Source organism: Schistocerca serialis, chromosome 4, assembly GCF_023864345.2.
Source record: "Schistocerca serialis cubense isolate TAMUIC-IGC-003099 chromosome 4, iqSchSeri2.2, whole genome shotgun sequence".
NCBI classification, from domain to species: Eukaryota; Metazoa; Arthropoda; class Insecta; order Orthoptera; family Acrididae; genus Schistocerca; species Schistocerca serialis.
This window is the reverse complement of record NC_064641.1, coordinates 234,197,249-234,219,622: the sequence shown is the minus strand read 5'-3', so window position 1 is coordinate 234,219,622 and position 22,374 is coordinate 234,197,249. Positions and strand designations below refer to the sequence as shown.

At 43.3% G+C, this 22,374-nt stretch overlaps 1 protein-coding gene across 1 annotated transcript in view; it reads left to right on the top strand.

The window, feature by feature from the left end:
* LOC126474372 (UDP-glycosyltransferase UGT5-like) overlaps positions 1-22,374 on the top strand; it is a 70,274-nt gene that overhangs the window by 4,414 nt on the left and 43,486 nt on the right. Inside the window, exon 2 of the mRNA XM_050101838.1 lies at positions 18,930-19,124. Within this exon, the coding sequence (XP_049957795.1) occupies positions 18,939-19,124 (186 nt within the window). The 5' untranslated portion in view covers positions 18,930-18,938. The remainder of the gene's footprint in view (positions 1-18,929; positions 19,125-22,374) is intronic.

The following is a 22,374-nucleotide window of genomic DNA, read 5'->3' as shown; positions in this document are numbered from 1 at the left end:
GAACTCAAAAATCTTAGCAGTAGCCCAAACTCTTTTAAGTCTCAACTGAAGAGTTTCCTCATGGCTCACTCCTTCTATTCTATCGAGGAGCTCCTGGAAGAGCTAAAAAATTGAGCAAATTTCAGTGTTACATTGTTGGTTTTCTTTATTTAAACTTACGACTTGTCTTCTCAATATGTTTTTTATATTTCATTTTATCTGTTTCTACTATCGTGTTATAATTTCATGTATTGACTCGTTCCATGACCATGGGGACCTCTCCTTAATTTGGTCCCACGGAACAATAAATAAATAAACAAAAAATAAATAAAATAATATCTGAGTACGTGAAGGGAGATGAAAATGGAATGCGGTTGTAGGGGACGGAGTAGAAGGTAGGGTCACGGGAGAGGAATGAGAGAGGAGAAAGGTCAATTGTGTTCGGATATAAATTTCAGCTACAACAGCGAATATTCTGTTCAAGAATCACAAGAGGCGGAGGTATACTTGGGAAAGGCCGGAAGAGACGAGTGACTGCCATTGTCAAAGCTTCATCCTCCATTGCTGGTGGTGGATTCGTGCTGGCGAAACGTCAGAAAAATTATCAAACAAACGTCGGCCGAAGAACCCGAGACAGAAGCCAAATGGCAGTTCGTCAACAAGAGGCTCCGAAAGCCTCAACAATTTAGGAATTCTGTTACCTAGGCTGCAAAGTAACTCATTACGGATGGAGCAAGGAGGACATAAAAACCAGACTTGCAATGGCAAAAAGGGCATTCCTGACCAAGAGACGGCTACTAGGATCAAACATAGACCTGTGAACGTACGTATGGAGCACAGAATTGTATGATAGTGAAACATGGACTGCTGGAAAACTGGAAAGAAGAGACTCGAAGCATTTGTGATGTGGTGCTTCAGAAGAAGGTTGAAAATTAGGAGTGACCAGGCTGTCCGCAGAAACGGCGAGGAAATGAATATATGGAAAACATTGACAAGAAGAAGGGAGAGGACGGTTCGACGTCAGTTAAAACATCAAGGAATAACTTCCACGGTACTAGCAGGAGCTGTAGAGGGCAAAAATTGTAAAAGAGGACAGAGATTGAAATACATCTAGCAAATAACTGAGGACTTAGGTTGCAAGTGCCACTCTGAGATCACAAGTGGTACTTCGAGATGAAGAGGTTGGCACAGGAGAGGAATTCGTGCCGGGCAGCATCAAATTTGTCAGAAGACTGATGACTCGGAAAAAAAAAAAAAATCCTGACGTTGGTGCCAGGATGAAAGAGACGCACTTCAGAAGAGCAAGAAAAATCACATTATGTATTTAATTACTGGCTGCAGTCTTCCAACAAAGTTAATATTGTAAGTTTTATGGTTAGTAAAGAGAGTGTTAATATAGGAAAACCATATACCGACGGCGAATATGTACGAAAGGGCTTCAAAAAGTAAGTTACGCATGTCGCCCCATGCTAAAAAGACCACATAGCAATCGGATATTTATATATTTTTATATTTATGGTAAGTGAATCAGAACTCCTATACCAATCAGCCGAAGCAAGTCGATGCTACTCTCAAAACTTCTCGAGTAAATAGACTTTGAAGTTTTCCGACCAACTTGAATACGTTAAAAGTGAGATAAAAATGTTTTTATTCAGTGGTCGAATGCTCTCTTACGACTAGGCATCTTAGGTTCGATTTCCACGGGATGAAAACATTTAAATATGTGTGCATGTTCTGTTAGCAATTCCATGAAGTTTTAAATACGTAAGGATGGTAAAAAAAGCGGTGGTATTCGAGATTGGTACATAATCGCTAGTTCGTACTTCGTTTCGATCACTATTTGTTTCGTTTCTCTCCCTTCAGTTCGAATACCAGCGACATCTAAATACAAAATTCATCAAATACATCCTAATTAATAAATATCTATGCGTAATGTTTTATCAAAAATGGCTTCTTGTTTTTCCTTGCAATTCGTAATCAAAAATCCAGTTTGCACTGCAAATATAAATTTTTAACAAGCGGTCTTCTATAAAGAAGATGGTTTAAATTAAGAAAACAATAGAAATTTAATTTTTTATCCTTCTGTATTTTACGCTTTGCGGTAATGTTCATGGGACATGCACCATCGTTTAAAATTTTACCATGGATGGGAATCGGATTAAGGCCACCTACGTAGGGGACGAACATTCTACCAGACAGCCATATAATCATTTCCAAATATGCACCGCGTCAAGGATAAATTGAGAGGTCGTCTTGTTGATGACAACAAGGAATCGTGCCTAAATTAAAAACAACAATATAGAAACTAGTATTACCGAAACTTTCCAAGGAGATTCAAGGCTTTTGCCCACATTAGTTTTTGTCTGTAATTGCCGTATTTTATTATTATGTATACCTTAGAATTTAATTTTCTCAATAAATAATATTGCTATTAAGTAAGGTAACAAAATTTACTCAGTGTTCTTATTATGCAATTAAGATTTAAAACTTTACGTAAAATTGGGGGGAGTTGTGGAATGAATGAAGATGTCGAGCGTTGAGAAAGGCATGTAGAGATTATTTGAACATACGGAGGGGATGAACCGAAGAAAATAGATTAAACAAGTATTTATGGGATTCATTTTTTTATGTTTCACAATTACAGCCGATTATCTGCGAAACAATCATAGGTCACGCAAGTCATACTTTTGTTGATGGAAAAATGTATATATTAATTATTTATTCCTGGAAATCATAAACATTAGGAAAAAAAGATTAGTATACGCGTGTGGATAGGAGAGCTGGAAAGGTCGACCTCGGTGAACTTACTTCAATCAGATTGAGGACGTGTCTAGCAAAGACCAGCCTAGGTGTACCGTAATTAAGTTAATAACTATATACCTACCTGTTTACGAAGTTTAAATTTAAAAAGTTTGACTATCAAATGAAATTTCAGTCGTTGTGCTATTGATGTATGGCTATCTTGCCTACTGAATTTGCCGACAACTGGTGTAGGCTAAGGAACATGAGATAAAATTGTGTAGGGACTCACGTGGACGTAAATTTTTCTAGCTCAATTCAAGAGTGAGACAAGATATAGTACAATTAACGGCAATATAACACAACTCTTATGTACATCGACTGTACACTGAGGTGACAAAAGTCATGGGATAGCGATATGTACATATACAGTAATATCGCGTAAACAAAATATAAAAGACAAGTGAATTAGCGGAGCTGTCTTTTGTAGTCAAGTGGCTCATGTAAAACAGTTTCTGATGTAATTATCACCCCACGTCGGGAATTTAAAGGTTTTGAACGCGGAGTCGTAGTCAGATCTAGATGCATGGGACACTCCATTTCATAAATTGTAGAGAATTCGATATTCCGCTACCCACATTGTCAAGAGGGTGGCCGTGAATACCATATTGCAGCCAGTACCTCTCACGACGGCCTTAACGATCGAGAGCAGTGCCGTTTGTGTAGAATTGTCATTGCTAGTTGACAAGCAGCATTGCGTGAAATAATAGCAGAAATCAATGTTGAAAGTTCGGCGAACGTATCCGTTAGGACAGTACGACGAAATTTAGCGTTAACGGGCTATGGCAGCAGCCGACCGACGGTAGTGTCTTTGCTAACTGCACGACATAGCCTGCAACGCGTCTCCTGGGCTTGGGACCATATCGTCTGGACCCTACACGACTGTAAAACGGTGGCCTGGTCAGATGAGTCCCGATTTCAGTCGGTAAGAGCTGTAGTAGGGTTCGAGTGTGGCGCATACCCGCAATGCCAGGGACTCAGTTTGTCAAGAAGGCACCGTGAAAGCTGGTGGTGACTCCATACCAGTGCGGGCGGTGTTTACATGGAATGTATGTTCGGCTATTTAGAGATCAGTTGCAGCCATTCATGGACGTCTTGTTCCCAAAAAACGGTGGAATTCTTATAGATGATAATGCGCCATTGCACTAGACCACAGCTGCTTGCGATTGGTTTGAAGAGCATTCTGGACAATCCGAGCGAATGGTTTAGCCACTCGGATCGCCCGACGTAAATCCCACCGAACAGTTATGGGAAATAATCGAGAGGTTGGTTCGTGCACAAAATCCTACACCGGCAACACTTTCGCAACTATGCACAGCTATAGAGGCAGCATGGCTCAATATATCTGCAGGGGACTTGAAGAGAGTTGTTGCGTCCACGACACATCGAGTCTCTGCACTACGCCGGGCAAAAGGAAGTCGGACATGATATTAGGACGTATCCCACGTCTCTTCACACTTCAGTGTATAATTAGGTGCACACATGACGACTTTATTCTGCTGTAAAATTGTGACAGGAAAAGAATGAGATCCACTAGCTAATACTAGTGTCTTATTCTGTAGGACTAATTATCATTATTATTATTGTTATTATTATTATTATTATTACTATTATAACAATCATTATTATTGATATAATTATGCGCAGGAAAGCTTCTGTAAAGTTTGGAAGGTAGGAGACGAGGAACAGGCAGAAGTGAAGCTGTGAGAAGGGGGCATGTGTCGTGCTTGTGTAGCTCAGATGGGCAGTCCGCCTTTAGCCGCGGAGCAGCTCGTACTTGTTTACATCCCGGCTGCGAACGTTCGCGGAAGAAGCGGTGTTTACACCGTCGTCACTCGCGTGTGTTACTGTTTGAATCGAACGCAATGGCACACAACTTCCGAAAAACCACGATACAGTTCACGTTCTGTAACGAGTATGCACGACCGAAGGCTTTCGAAATCGAACGTTTCTTGAGGGACGAAGTGCAACTTAATTACACGGAGATTATTGGAATTCATTTATCAATCGTAAAGATGATTGACGACGCAGCATGCGATAGGATCATTGAAGCCGCCAAACGAGGATTCCAGTTCCGACACTCCGATGGTCATATTGGCGAAGTTTTAGTCGCTCATTCGGGCCTGAGCGTGCGTGCGATTCGAGTCTTCGAGCTGCCTTTCGAGGTACCAGAATCATTGGTCACTGAATCGCTCCAGCCATATGGCAGAGTTATCAGTCATACGGCCGAATGTTGGGCAAGTTTTAGCACGTATCCAGTGCTCAATGGTGACCGACAGGTGCGAATTGCCCTTACGAAACATGTGCCATCGTACATCAACATCGGCGGCTGTCGAACTATTGTCATCTATGTTGGACAGCCCGGACATGCTCCTGTTGTGGTGGTGAAGGACATCTTCGATCTGCGTGTATGCAGAGGAGACTCGTGCAACTCCCCAGCGGAGACCTCCAGAATCCGATTACACCAACGTCACTGCCGATGACTTACGTGGCGGCGCATCGCGGGGAGGTGACGCCGAGGTCGGAGCGCACTATCGAACCGACGCCGCAGTTGATTGAGGCGCCTTCGGACCCCAGTGAAGAAGGAATGGCTCCGACCAACCACCAATCCCAGACATTACAGTTGGTGCAGAAAGAGGATGACAGCATCACAACAGGCATGGAAGCTGAAGTGGAACGGCCCCAGGGCGTTGTGGCGGCGGCGAGAACGCAGATGATGCAAGATTCGCCAACACCAGCGGCCGAGGTTGGGGTCCGCAAACAACGCTCGCCAAAGCGCCGCAAGAAGCGCCGACTAAACTCTGCGGAGACGCTCCCTTCTCTTCTTGGGAGCCCAGATGAGTCTAACACTATGGACCTGTCTGACTTGGAACCACAAGCTTCGGATGTCGCAGACCATATGAATTCGGACAGTGAAAAGATGTCATGTCGTTCAGACGACGCATCCGCTCAGGGGCCTGCTACTTCTGCGGTGGAGTCTAAAGCTGCGAGCCGGCCGGAGTGGCCGAGCGGTTAAAGGCGCTACAGTCTGGAACCGCACGACCGCGACGGTCGCAGGTTCGAATCCTGCCTCGGGCATGGATGTGTGTGATGTCCTTAGGTTAGTTAGGTTTAAGTAGTTCTAAGTTCTAGGGGACTTATGACCACAGTAGTTGACTCCCATAGTGCTCAGAGCCATTTGAACCATTCTAAAGCTGCGAAAGAACAACAGATGTCACACATCAATGCCGCACAGGAAAATTTGGGGCACCCCAATAATATCAGCTCGTATGAGCAGGACGACGAAATCACCGATGCGGACCACTCTACTGGTGGGGACTCGCATCCGTCCGCATCTCAAGAAACCTAATGCCGCAGGGACACGTCCGTCGGGCGACCCTCTGCGGATGTGCAAAGGGACTATCGATACGGTGAAACTTTGTCATTTTAACATCATGTGGAGATGACAGCTACTCGACCCCAGGCATACAGAATAGGGACAGTGAATGTAAATACCATTAGATCGCCCGTGAAACTACAGTTGTTTAGGGACATGATATACGCGTCGGATGTGGATATACTGATGGTGCAGGGAATTTACATTCCTGAGTTCCAGGAAGTCCATGGATACATCTCCTACACCTTGCCGCACTCGAACAACGACAGTGGAACGGCGATATTGGTCCGGGACGGGATTCCGGTTCGCGACCTGGCTTATCTACCTTCGAAACGACGACTGGCGATAACTGTTAATGGACTTCGCATTCTCAATGTTTATGCCCCTTCCGGCACAGACAACAGACGGGCGCGTGCGAGATATTATTCGGAAGAGATTGTGCCCATATTTACCAGCAGATTCGATCATTTCGTTATAGGTGGTGACTTCAATTGTGTTTTAGCCCAAAAAAAAAAACAGACTCCACATTACAATACCTGCCGTGAATTGCATGTGCTATGCCGGGATCTGGAGTTAAGCGACACCTGGGACATGATTCATAGGAACCGGGAGGGATATACTTTTTATACCAGTCACTCGGCGAGCAACTTGATCGAATATATGTTTCGGTTGGCCTACAGGATACGGAGGTCGACGCGGAACGATGGCATGCGGCATTTACTGATCATCTGGCTTACATTTGTACGATATCACTCCCTAGGCAAAGTGTGTGGAGAAGCCGCGGGACATGGAAGCTCAATTCGTCACTTTTGGCGGACCCCGAATGTCGTCAGAGAGTCGAGGAGGTATGGGCCACATGTCAACGCCGTCTACCAACATATACCTCCGTGCTTCAATGGTGGCTCGAGTGTACTAAGCCGGCAATAAGAAGAGCTCTCATACAGTATGGTCGAGATAAGACGAGATGGCAAAGAGACACTATTGATTATTATTACACCATGCTTCGTGAGCTGTCCTTCCAGGTGCCGTCTGCAGAACATCATACGGAAGTTCATCGTGTCAAGGCACAAATCCTTTCGATCACGCGACGACGACTGGGTGGCATCCCAATAAGGGCAAGATGTCTCGACACCATCACTGGGGAACGTACCTCGATGCACCATGTGTCGCGGGAACATAAACTTTACCGCCGGGCATTGGTAACAGTGCTCCGCGGTTTAGATGGCCGTCAACTGACAACACAATAGGACATTGCAAATGAATTTTTAGAGCATTTCCGCCACCTCTATGCCGGTACACCGACGGACCGTCTGGTGGGGGAAGAGATACAGCAACATCTGCAAGCGACACTGACAGAGACGGATAAAGCAGCGCTTATGGAGCCACTCACAGAAGACGATATAAAGGTGGCACTCACAAAAGGAGCTGCCCATAAATCACTAGGGCCAGATGGGATTACGCTAGAGTTTTATCGAGAATTCGTGGACATGATGATGCCACAATTGTTGTCGATGTACAATGAGGCGATGCGTCCAGACATGCGCCTACCGTCGGATTTTGTGACGGGCTTTCTTCTTCCCATCTCGAAGATGGCGGGGAGTCGCGGTGTTAATCAATATCGGCCTCTCACTATGCTAAACACCGACTATAAAATCTTTGCACGACTACTAGCGTTTCGTCTCAAGCTGGCGATATCCAGGACAATATCCCCTGATCAGGCTTGCCTAGGGGTGCGAAGCAACATTTCCTCGGCGTTAAATGAATACCATGACGTTATCGCCCTTGCGGAAACGTGTAAAACGCGAGCAGCGATGATATCTGTGGACTTCGATCGTGCGTTCGACAGGATAAACCATGACTTCTTGGCGTCAGTCATGAGCCGAATGGCGATTCCACCTGTTTTCATCTCCATCGTTATGAGGCTAATACGAGGGGCTACATCGAAGGTGATTGTAAACGGTCGGGAAGCGGGCTCAATTCCTGTTAACAGCTCAGTCCGACAAGGGTGCCCACTCTCCATGATGCTGTTTGCGATAGCGCTTGAGCCGCTGATGTGTGTTATGAGGCGCTCACTTACTGGGATAGCGCTTAATGAGAACTCTTTCGTCTGTCGCGCATATGCGAACGACCTAATCCTTCTTGTCAGATCAGGACATGAAGTGCGTTAGGCTGTTAAATATCTAGACTCTTACGGGACGGCGGCAGGCAGTGTCGTTAACATGACGAAATCCGAAATTATGCACATTGGACGGGGTCTGGAAGTCGTACCGGGACCGTTTCAGACGGTGGAATCGCTGAGATGTCAGGGGATTATATTTACCCGTTCACTACGGCGGTCAGCGGCGGCGAGTTCTCGGCGGCTTCTGCAGAATGTTCGTCTGACGATACGCAACAACTCACTGAGAGCCTTTGACATGATCCAACGTGTGGCATACACTAACGCGCACATAGCGTCACGACTGCCCCATTTAGCGCAGATCCTACCAATACCGAAGGATATTGCAGACCGCCTCATGGCTGCCTTTGGTTACTATGTTAGTACTGGGATGTTGTTTAAGATTACATATGACATGTTAACGCTACAGTTCCGGAACGGTGGCCTCAACCTCACAAACGTGCCAAACAAAGCTCTGGCGCTTTACATGCGAGCGATGATACGAAATTGGCAACAAAGAAAGCATACCATAACGTCAGCTCTGATAGAAGTACTTGTTCCGCCTTCGTAGGAACCCCCTATTGCGGTGGGCAATATTTCGCCTTCTCTTGCACACATTGCCTCATTTCTTATTGATTACAGTTATGTTCGTCTGAAAGTACCTTCGACGAGAATACCCACGACTCGGGAGATCTATAGATGCTTGATGGATCACCTTGGCCGAAACATAATGGAATTCAAATACCCGTCGAGAACGTGGAACCACATTTGGTGTGCAGTGCATACTCCATTACTGTCAACAGCAGCGAGATCGATGTGTTATACTCTTATTAATCGTAAACTTGTAACCAGGAGACGATTACATACAATTCATATGGTCGATTCTCCTCTTTGCACAAACTGTGGACTGTTAGCAACGGAAGAACATGGTTTAGTGTGTGGCGCAGCGAGGGACGTCTGGATGCTGACGCGTCAAATACTGGCCTTCCTTCGGCGCACTAACAACACAGAAATCACATCGGATGTACTTTTCCCACCGGACAAGACCTTTTTTCCCAAACAAAAGGCGTATGCGGTCAATTGGATCGCTGGACATGCGACGAAATATTTGTATTCGTACGATATTAAGTCCGTGATGGATTATTGGATGTATTTACAAGAACAACACGAGCTCATACGGAGTCATACGAAATACAGGCCTTACTTTCCCAATTTTTGAGGAAGTGTTTTTCACAATCCGCCCGACAGCTGGGGTGTCCCAGAACTGAGAAGACTCTTGCAGCAGAACGACTAGAGACAGTACTGCGCGGTTCAAATTATATTGGCATATAGCACACTGAGAAGAAAACTGGCCCCTATCTGTTGGCGCCAGTTATGACTGGATTATGTTAACGTGAAAAAAAAAGAACACGCATACACACACAACGATGGCAAACACCGAAACCGCCTCAGATAATGGTCCTTCGAATGGTCGACGCCGGAGAAATACATATCGCCCACACTGGCTTTCTGCCAGGTTTATGATACGACACCGCGTGCTGCAGGGATTCTGATGCAGATGATGCAGTGGTCGCGTTGTTGGTTGTTGGACCATAAAGCGGAGGAACCACGTTTTTATTCTTATTTTATTTTTTCTTACAACGTTAAAAAAAGTTGGTAGAGCACTCGCCAAAAAAATCACTTTTAATCTGCCAGGAAGTTTCACATCAGCGAAAAAAAAAAGTTGGTAGGAAAAAAAAAGAGCACTAACGCGCTGCTTCCTGGACTCGGGTAGGCGCGCAAAAAAAAAAGAAATAAAAATAAAAAAATATAAAAAAAGAAATATAGAAATAAAAAAGATGGTAGAGTACTTGCCCGCTGAAGGCAAAGGTCCCGAGTTCGAGTCTCGGTTCGGCACACAGTTTTAATCTGCCAGGAAGTTTCATATCAACGCACACTCCGCTGCAGAGTGAAAATCTCATTCCAGTTATTCATATTGCCAACTGAAAGGTGTTGATAAAATATTCTGAGTGGTTTGTATACAAGTAATTTTATGAAACAAATGCGAGCAAACAAAACCCTTTTGAGTGAAAAAGTCACGAGTATTAATGTAATTAAATAGTACTTAAAGTGCAAATATAGAATGCCTAAAACACAAATGCACAATTGCGTAAAATACAAATGGCAACTCTGCACGTTGCCTCTACCCTGGGTGAGTGAAGCAGTCGTCAACACTGGCAGGCTCGTCCTGCATGATACTTCTTGCAGAGATTTTATAACAGTTGTGGTGAACAGGAAGTATAAACTTCAGGACGTCCATCACATCCTTCTTTTTTGACGTGGAGATCGGTCTTGATGTGTTATGAAGTAGATATTGTGGAACACTAGCTAGAATTCCGAAAGGGCGTCCATTTCCAATTTTCCTGCCGGCATTAATTTTTCGAGCCATTTTTGGTGAGGGCGAGGTTTCATAAGGTATATCAAACGATTCAGCTTTTTTAATTCTGATCCATCTGAGTTTCAGCCAGTTAACTAGTTTACCTTTGACACTTTCTTTCCTGTTGGTGGTACATTTTTATAAGTTTTCGCCTAGAAATGAAGGTTTCATGGTTCATTTCTGTGAGCTGTGTACACGTAAGCTTCTTTGTTATTAAACACGTGAACACTAAAATCACAGACATACAATTTCCGTTTATAATAGGCTACAGACGTTCATACTTTTCGGAAGGCCAAAGCTTTGATCGAAAGTTAACCGTAGTAATCAGCAGAGCATGTGTCGTGGTCTTCATATAAACATTCTCTGGCCTTTTGTGCTCTTTTTAGATGAATTTTCTCAGTTCTTCTACTTTCGTCTCATCTTCGTTTGCCAGTAAAAGTCTATTTTGGAACCTTTCGCATACTGGACATATATCTTTAAGCAACGGTTTAAGATGCAGATTGAAGTTAGTCGAAAATGTATAGTAGCACATTTTCTCTTTTCCAGGCTTTTCGCCACGCCACAATACATATCACATACAAATCGCACATTTCCTTTGTAGTTAATTCAGATATTATCCTTTAGGATTGTGTGTCCTTGTGTAGTGGCTGAAGCAAGCGGGAATTGATTTTACGTGAGTTGCAACATCAGAAATGTCAACTTTATTTGCTGGGGTTGCCTTCCTCCTTCTATTTATAATACAGCTGACGTCACACTTAATGCCAAAATTACGATTTGTGCCATCAGCCACTTGAAAAGTTTGCTTAACGTATCACTTACAAACCCGAATATCATCATTCTTAATTCGTCGAAAAAATGCAAAACGGTGGCTTCATGGACGTTTAGGCTGATCAGTAGGTCGACGTCAATTAATAATTCTTGATTTTATAGTCATTGAGAAATATGTTTTGCTCGGTCTAGTAAGTTAAACTGTAAAATGATTTAAAAGTTTTACCCTCTCATCTGTTGATATTTTGTCATTACATTTTATTGCACTCTTACACTCCTTGTCACTGAAGATTTTTGCAGCGCCTCTATTGCCTGATCTACTTTTATACTCTTCACCAGAAAATCTCTTTTCCTTCTGAAGTGCCCTCTTCCAACTATCGGGGTTTCTTTTATGTTTACGGGCTGTAATAGGCTCTGGCGTAGGCATAACCTCAGAGCAGGATCAGTGTTTTGCCTAACTAAAACATCATTGTTATTCAGCCATTATAGCCTAAATAATTCAAGGTAATTAGTTCTAGACACAACTGGAATGAAGAAATATCACAATTTATATCTAGATCTTAACCCGATACGAAGTCTGGATCTGAGTACGAGTTGTCAACAAAAATGTCACGTTCTTTGCTGTGTTCACTCAACGTAGGCAACTTCTGATCGAAATAAAAAGGAATAAAAAACCATACAAATACTGTAAAGCTTGAGAACACAAAACAGTTGCAAAATAGTAACCTAAAGTCAGTTCAACATCGGCTGTCATGGAACCACGGATTTGGTCACTTTGGCCACTGATACCGCTGATAAAATGTTTTGTTGCCGGAACAGATGGCGCATTCTAGCGGCAAAACAGTTAACTGTGGAGTTAGTGGTTTTGACCACACTGAAGTACTCAGCAACCCAGCCATGTTATTACCCCCACTTAAAAAAAAAAAAAAAAAAAAAAAAAAAAAGGAGTTTTATTCGGCTTCACTTGTGAACGCCCCACGCAGTTTTCCTAGCACATAAAGTAAATTGAATTTTTGGCGATAGTGAAGAAATTCTGATTTTGATAATTGCACGGACACATATGAAACTTTTAAATTAATTCCATGAAAACCCATTGAAAATATTAATTTCCATCAAAGTGATCAAATCCAAATTACGTGGAGTTGAGATTTTGTTCTTATATTTTAACTGAAGGTCTTGCTAACCCTTTTACACTATTAAACATTTTGAACAAATTACGTGGAATCGAGCTCTATGTAAGCCAGCCGAAAGAACGGACACCACATATGTAATTAAGGCGAGGACGACCAGTTGAACACTTCAGTGCAGATGCACACCAGGCTCGAACTCTTATGGAAATCAGAGAAACGTCACGATTAATTAGGATAATGGGCAAGGGTCACTACATCAGTAGTGTGTGCGTAAGTTGAAAATTTACGGTGGTCCGTGCAGTTGCGATGACCACTGTTTCCGGATAACGTACTGGTCAGCGCTTCTGCCTAGTAAGCAGGAAACACGGGTTCGAATTCCGATCTGGCTCAAATTTTCAACTCTTCCCATAGATTTAAATCGATGTCCACAGGCAGATAACATCCTTAATTAATTTGTGCCTTGATTCACCGTGGCTGTCCGAAAGAACAGATACCACACATATAATTAATTTAACACTCAGCGATACTGAGGGCAATTAAAGAGAGGAGAGACGGGAAGATTTGATTGCTAAAAATAGATACATTCTTTATCATCTAGGGTGTTTCAAAGTCGTTGAAACAAACGTAGAGCGCACAAAATGCTCGCTGACGCTTCCCGACGGCACTAGTTATCCCTCCATATCGGTTATTTCTCTTGAGAGGCTGGTGGGAGTAAGCACTCTGGAGCCTGCTTCGTACACAATGTGTGTTACCTACCATCCAGTCATGTGCTCCACGTGAAAGCAGGTAGCCCGAGCAAATTTATGTTCCTGATTCACTTATAAAGTGTCGTTCTTCGTTTAGAGACACTCATTCTTATGATTTTCTCGTTGAAAATCACGTTGTCAACAGACTGGGGCAGGTAGTATGTGCACACCTGGTTAGTAGACAGTGCTAGTTCAGAGAAATCTCGGCGTCTCAGGGCCGGCGAATATTAAAGGACTCCTAGCGTCACTGGAAGGCGTCTGTGAACGTTTTATGTCTAAACAAGAGTTGTTCCCCGTGACGTGAATTATCACCCCTAGACGTTTGTCGCAAACATTCTGAGACATCCATCAGAAACCCATACATAGGAAATGATGAAAACCATCTATGATCTTGAAAATTAAATGCTGTAGGGAGGTGGTGTTGAGTAGTAGGATACTGGGCCATAATTTTATTAACAAATTTAATAAAAAGTAAACCATTTTACTGTCACATAAAAAAGATATAAAAAAGTCTCAGCAACTACCACCAGAATTTAATTACTAGTGACCTTTTGTTTTGGAAGAACGGCAACTGATGGCAGAATTTACAAAAGCGCTATAGTAACATTTAAGAAAAGATTTTAAGAAAACAATCTTAAGAAAAATTTTGTGAAATGCTGACATTAAATCCAAGCCTTAACACAGATGTTTAATATCAACAATATGGCCTTTAGCAACACGTTCCAAATTTAAGCTTTAGAAACCTATAGAAATTGTTAACAGTCCCTTAACATCGGACATCCATTGGCAAGTGAAACAGATGGCATATAATTAGCAAATACAAGCCATCTAATTAAACAGGCTTATGGATCGTTCAGATCAGGTGCCCGTGTAGGGCCAAAACAACATTCAGATTGATTGGTCAGCTGAGGTTTTTGGCTCTCGCTTTAGTACGATTAAAGAAAGAAGCAACTGCTTTAGAATGAACCATTTCTTTTATTCAAGACCCTTTCAGCGGAGCTCACCATATAAACCACATGTGTACTCGAGCCATTCTGCAACATATAAAATACCATTTAACATGTTTAGAAAAAAGTACAGCACAGAAGACATTGGAGAAAATTCAGAAAAAGCCAGTCGCACCCTGAAATCACGTTATGTACTGCTTAATTTAGATAACACCAGTTAGTGCGGCCAAATCCAGGCAAGAGGTTTCCAAACCGCCAGTTTAATAGTTTAAATTACACAGTTAAATGACTTTAATAAGATCACTTCAAAAGTTCATAAAAACTGCTTTACAGACGACGATGTGTAACCAAAAAGGTAAGTAAGAGAATGGTCTTTTCATACAGCAATGCCTACGATAACTCCCAGGGAGCAGGAACATTAGTCAACAATCGCCCAATCAACAGCAAAGATGGCCGCCGAGTGAGATCACAGGTATTTTCTTCGTCCGCTAAAAGAACTTACTTAAGAGGAAATAGTGCCAAATTTAAATTTTCTTTCTTTTGTATACTTGCTGTAGTGTCCGTTCTTGCCACACAACTGAATATTAGCGCCCCAGCAGAGCTTGTTCTTGAAAAAACTTGTTCTTTAGCTGAATAATCGCAACATAACCAGAAATTTTCCGTGACGTAAACACAAAAAATTCTATTCAAGTTTTCTCGATCGTGAAAAATTCGTTTAAAAAGACAGCTGCTAGTTTCATCAGTATCTATTGTCGCAATATAAATGTAATTAAACGTTTCTAAATTGTACTTAACTAACACGTTTCGTATTGTTTACTAGTTAGATAGACGCGATCTAGTCCTAAATTTTCTGAGTTATAAACATTTAAAAACCTGACCAAACACGCCTGATAACCTAAATTCACTAAAAGCAAATTAATTACAAATTCATTCTTCTGTCATTGTGTCTCTAAATCAATACAAGAACAACAACCACCGCACATAAGACCATTGTGTAGTTTTTTGTTTACAAACAGCCAATCTCGCGTTCTTGACAAATTTAAAACATTATTTAAACTTAATTATTCTTTCGAAACTGACCATTAGTGAGAAATGTGGGAGCTGTTATAGGGTAGTGAGTAAAGGGATTTGTTGCCAATCTTTTAGGAAATATTTTCACTGGGGCGGATGCAGTGGGGAGAATGTTGGGAGGAGAGAAGAGGCTCTCTCCTGGAACTGCAGAGAATGCAGTAGGAACATTTTGATAGGGGAACAGGAAAGGAAAATCTGTGCCCTTCAGGCACAGTTGGAGGAAGCAAGGAAGGAACTCATAAGGATCAAGGGAGATGAGGGGGATTGCTCCTACTAACTTTCTTGAATATTGGTGTGGCCTGTACTACTTTTTACTGTCTTTGAGTATGGATCTTTCGTCGAGCGAGAGGTTGTATATGATTAAGTATAGAGCTATTGCATCAGCATGTCCTGAAAGGAACCTAGTTGGTACACAGTCTGGACTGGAAGAATTGTTTTTATTAAGTGATTTAAGTTGCTTCACTACCCCGAGAATATCTACTTCTAAGCTACTCCTGTTGGCACGTGTTGTTAGTTAGATTTCGGAAATATTTACTTCATCTTCTCTGGTGAAGGAATTTCGCAAGGCTGTGATTAGTAACTCTGGTTTCGCAGCAATCTGGTCGATAGTGTTTCCATTGCTATCGCCCATAGAAGGTACTGACTGTGTCTTGTCGCTACCATACTTTACATACGACCAGAATCGCTTTGGACTTTCTGTTGGATTTCGAGATAAAGATTCGTTATGGAAACTATTACAAGCTTTGAATTCCGCTCTAAATTTTGAGGTTCTGAAAAACTAATTTTTTGAATAGGTGTATTTTTCGTTTATTTTTAGGAGATTTGGGAGTTACAATTTTCAGTATCGTTACGACGACCCTGTGTTTACTAATCTCTGTATCCGTTTTCATGTTCGTTATTAGCTCAGGATTATTTGTTGCTAAGAGGTAAACTGTGTTCTCACAACTGTTTACTATTCGCGTGGGCTCATGAAAACTTGCTCGAAATAATTTTCAGAGAATCCACTTAGCACAATTTCGGATTATGTTTTATGTGTACCTTCGGGTTTAAAGATTTATTTTCGCCTATATATCGAGGGTAAATTACAGTCACCAACAGCTATAATTATATGAGTCCAGTACGAGTTTGAAATTAAACTCAAGTTTTCTTTGAAACATTAAGGAATTATATCATGTGTGGTCGTAAAAGAATCCAATTATTATTTTATTCCGTTTGCCAAGAATGACCTCCGGCCATACTAACTCACAGGAACTATCTGCTTCAATTTCGCTACAAGGTAAACTACCTCTATTACAAGGACGCCACGGCCACTGTGTTTAGCCTGTCCTTTTGGAACACTGTTAGGTCCTTCGCAGAAATTTCGGATGAGTTTATCTCTGCCTTTAGTCAACTTTCAGTGCCTATAACGAGTTGAGCATCAGTGCTTTCTGTTAGCACTTGGAGCTGTAGTACTTTTCCAACACAGCAACGACAGTTTACAACTGTTATACGGATGATTCTTATACGTTCATCCTATGTTCGACATTAATCCTTTGTGACTGTAGCCCTTTTTGTATTTTCCCGAGACCCTCTGACCAAAAAAAACCGCCCAGTCCCGTCGCACGCCCCTGCTAGCTATGTAACCCCGTCTTGCGTGTGGTGGACTCGTGACCTATTGAGCAGAACCTGAAATCCAACTAACCTATTGCGCAAGTCGAGGAATCTGCAACCTACATGGTCACAGAACCGTATGAGCCTCTGATCCAGACCCTCGATTCAGATCGGTTCTGTACCAAAGGGCCCCAATCCCTCCTGTCGACTATGCTGCAATTTGTGAGCTCTGCCGTCATCTCGCACGCAAGACTTGCAGCCATTACCACTTCTGTCAGCGACTCGAAACGACAGAGAATCTCTTCTGATCAAAGTGACACATTTCATTGATACCGACTTGAGCCACTACCTGCAGTTGGCTGCACCCTGTGCTCTTCATGGCATCTGGATGAAAACTGTTCCATGTCTGGACTGACCCAACCTGGTATGCACACAGAGTGCACATTGGCTTTCTTGCCCTCCTTGGCAACCATGTCCCTAAGTGGCCCCACCCTGCATAGCATGGGAGCTCCCAGCTGCCAATAATCCCACTCTCTACAATCGCCTGGATCTTGCAGGCCAAGAAGTTCCCTGTGAATAAGGAGAAACGACTGCATATGGCTGAGGGACAATGCCAGCCACAGACAGCACCTGGAATCTGTCTCTCACACTATCCGGGGAGTCCTTACATGTGGTCCGCTGGGAAGTCTTTCGCCAGCTGCCACGCTCTGAGGCGACTTCCCACTCGACCACAGTGCAAGCAGTAAGTGGGTTGGTCACTGGTGGCGGCCGATTGGCGGACTCAGACGTGCTGGACATCCGTTGGATGCGCGCTGCTGGTCCATAACAGTGATGCCCATCCACTGCAGCTTCAAGCTGTGTAACCCAAGCCATCACAGCCTGGAGCTGACAACGAAGTGTCATCAACTCGGCTAGCATCCACATACAGCCATCACAGTCCCTATCCATACTAAAGGCCATGGAAGACTACGCTACACAGACAAACAAGTACAATCGACATGCGCTATAGAACTCAACTGTGGATACGGAGGAAAACGCAAGAACCGTGTCCAATAAATTATATTAACAAGCAGAGAATCAAAAACTGAGCTACCAAATCACTCAGGTGAGACTAAATAATTCGCTCCTGATTAGGAAATAGTAGTATGCCACAAAATCTGTTTACTTTCCGACGCAAACGAAAACGTGAGAACTGTGTCCAATAAATATTAAATTAAGATGCACAAACTCAAGAAACTAACCTATCAAAGCACACAGATGAAACCATACAATTCGCTCCTGGTTACGAACTCGTAAAATGTCACAAAATCGGTTACTTCCCTGTGGCTGCTTGTCTCTCGGTAGGCTACTACGACGTATTACCTGACTAACGCCAACAAACTGTGACTAGCTTTCAGAACAATTCTGTTCTGATCAAAATTCTTCGAGCTAGCACTCTTTCATTCCGGTAGATGTACGTCTTCTGTTTTCTCTTCTCTTGCTTTTCCTGCTACTGAATTCCACTTTTCTGACCCCTCTCATTTTGGAATTTTGTACGACCGTTTGTTTTACGATGTGTTATGTGGTTGTGAGCTGCACACTATTTGTTGTTGACACTTTGGAAAGTCTACGTTACTACACCAGCAAGACAGAAAACTTCATTCACAACGTGGTCATGGGCCCATCCAAACACAGTTACTCCTTTCTGCCATACTGTGACGTGTTCACATGGACTCATCTTATTGTGTTCATTCCATACAAACAACCAGTACAAACACACGTTTCCAATGCCACGATTTACTATAGTCGGAAGCGTCACATGAGCCCCTGTTATCGGTTTTATATCACCTATGGTGCTCCAAATCATCCTCGCTGTTTTTTTAAGCAAGAATTTTATATTTTGTTATGTGAGCTTATTATTTTTATGTCATTGTTAACGTACATAGTGCTTTCTTCTCCTCCACCATTGGCAGCTGGCGATTATGAGGACTACGTTGCTGCTGACAGCCGCCTGCCTGCTGGCGCTGGGTGACAGGTGTCTGGGGGCCAGGATCCTGGCAGCGGTGCCGACCCCCTCCATCAGCCACCAGCTGCCACTGAGGACGGTGCTGCTGGAACTGGCCAGGCGGGGCCACCAGGTCACGTTCATCACGACCCACCCAATTCACGTAAGCCAGCCAGCATTCTGTGAATTCGTCTTTAACAAAATTCGACTTTTCTCAGTCTGTATGAGGGGAAAAAATCAAGAGATCCATTAAATATTCCTTATGCGACAGTAACAAATGGCATTTAATCTGATGGAATTACATTTTCCTCAAGACATATGACCCTCAACTTTATCTTCGATAATGATGGAAGCTGAAGAGATGAATTAAAGGATTTGAACCCAGGTCGTCTGTTTATTACGCAGATTGATAAACATTACATCACTGTAACAGTATGGCTAAGACCGCTGCATTGACCACTCTATATATATATATGTCTCACGGAAAATATAATTTCATGAGATCAATAGATCTGCTGGAATTACGTACAAAGCTGGGGTTGTGTTCCAATACTAGAGAAGCTCAGCAATGATGATAGTTTAAGAAGTGGAAAGTGACCTGAAGGCGTGAACTTGTGTTTGGGAGAGTATTGGACTTGGGGGAGTCCACGCAGTTCCGTTAGCTGCACTGCTACGGTGGTATAATTGTTAGCTTATGCGTATAATAAACTGGGGCGCTGGGTTGCACTCGCGGCCATGCAACAAATTTTAGTCAAAAATTCCTAAGGGACCAAGCTGCTGAGGTCATCAGTCCCTAGACTTACACGCTACTTAAACTAAGCTAAACTACCTTATGATAAGAACAGCACACACGCACCCATGCCAGAGGGAGGCCTCGAACCTCCAGGGAGTGTGGCCGCGCAATCCGTGACATGGCGCCTCAAACCGCACGGCCACTACCCGCGGCAAATTTTAAACCATCTTAAGCTTCTATCATTATCTAATTCGCATTTGATTATTATAACGTATCCAGGAATAGGTCAAGAGGTAATCTGCGTTGATTGACGCTGTGAGCAACAAAATACGATTGGAGAATGAGAGGCAACTTTACATTACCATTATGTTATAAAAGTCATACAGATGCCGTTAACAAATTTTAATCGGAAATGAACAAAGGAGCTACTGCAGGCAGTCAAAGAATTTAATACATGAACAGAATGTTATATAACGATTTTAATTACACACTGCAGGAAAAAAGTAGTAAACCCTTTTAGAGATTCCCAATTGACTCAAGATTTATTGTTGCAACAGTGACCATGGAGAACATTAAATTATTACATTTACAGATCAGTAGCACAACGAGTTCTGAGGTACCTGAAACAACCATATTAGTACGTGATGTGGCCTCCACGGGCGGCAATGCAGACGCTGACTTTGGCATCCAGGCGATCGTACAGATGGCCAATACTGTCCTGGGATCCGTTACGCCACGCCAGCTCGACCAGTTCACGTAGTTCTGTAAGAGTTGTTGGGTGGCGAGTCACGCGACGCACTACGTGCCCCATCATATCCCATAAGCGCTCAATTGGAGCCAAGTCCAGAGATGATATTGAACATGGAAGTTGTTGCACGTCTTACACATCATGTTGAGTTTCACAGGCAGTGTATGGCAGAGCATTGTCCTGTTACAACAACACATCCACTTCCTATTGTAAGAATGGCAAAAGAATGGGTCTAACAATTCTGCACGTACCGAGCGCTAGGTAGTATTCCTCCAGAAACACCGAAAGTGAAAGAGTTTTAGCTTATCGCATCCCAGATCATAAGGCCTGATGTGGGGCAGCATGTCTTGGACCAATGCACTTTATGAGACAGCGCTCACCAGGTTTACATCGTAAGCACAAACGACCATCACCTGCGTGCAGGTAAAATTTGCTTTCATCGCTGAAGACCACGGCGCGTTGATCCCTCTTCCAAGTGATCCTCTGACGGTACCTGTGGACCCATGCAAGTCCATGATGTGGCAAGAGTGAAAGACGGTCTAGAGATGTGCATGCCTGAAGTCTCACTGCTAATAACTGGTTCGCAACAGTTCGTGTTGACACGTCTGGGCTCACAAGCCCTTCTATCCGTGCTGTGGTAGCTGTACGATCTGCCACAGCTGACCTTACAATACGACGAGCATGGCGAGCATCTGTGGAGCGTGGACATTCAGAACCTCGTCTAGGGGTGTGAAAATGCTCACGTGACCTCTGATTACAGTATCGTTTCGCAGCTGACACAGCACGTCCAACCTGTGTGGCAATTCTCCGAAAACACCATCCCGTCATTTGGAAGGCCTTAATTTGACCTCTTTAAAACTCGCTTGTTTGGCAGTAGGATACACGAGTGCGTGTCTGTGGCATGATTGCCTTCTTGCTTACACTATTCCAGCACGCAGAGTCTTCTGGTTGTGAGCATTCCCTATTAAATGGTAGACATATATGTCGCCCTGCTAGCTATGCCACTACGCTATCAGTTGGCAGACGACATTGGAACCATTATCATTACACTACTATACTTCAGATGGCTTATGCCACCATTGGACCAACATCGATGTCTTCTCTCCGGGTGCACGAATATTTTTTCAGTAGTGCATAATCCTTAAAATATCAGTGATGCTATCAGTTATGTATCATTATGAATTCCTTTTTACTGTAGTAACGTATCGTGAGCAACGTACACAATGTCACTTGACGTAGTACACTGTCTGTTGCAAAGTATCAGGACACTCCTACGTGAAGCGGAATGAACCAGTAGATGTGACGAGAGGCGGACACACCAATATAAAAGGAGGTGGGATGTTGTGTGTCGTCAGTAAGGTATCGGTCGGTCGGGTGATCTCGGTGACTTTGGACGTGGACAAGTCATTGGATGTCACCTGAGCTACAAATCCAGTATGGACAACCAACCCTTTGAAAGATGTCCAAGTCGACTGTAGGTCATGTGACTGTGAGGTGGAAACGAGGAGGAACAACCACAACTACACCAAAACCAGGAAAACCATATATGCTCAAAGAGATGGACCGTCGAGCACTGCTGAAGGTGGTTGTAAAAAATCGCTTGAAATCAGACGAAGGAATCACTCGTGTGTTCCAGACTGCTACTGGCAGTCCAGGTTACACAACGACTGTGCGTAAGGAGTTAAAGCGAACGGGGCACGATGGTCGAGTAGCTCCTCATAAGCCACAAATTTATGTAGTCGTTGCCAAGCGGCGCTTGAGGCTGTGTAAAGAGAGACGTCACTGGAAACGAGTGGTTTGCAATGACGAATCACACTATACTCTGTAAAATCCAAAGGAAGAATTTGGATTTGGGGAAGAATGATATCTGATATCATGTGTAGTGTCTAACAACCGTACCACAACAAAGGTCAAAAATTAATTATGATTGTA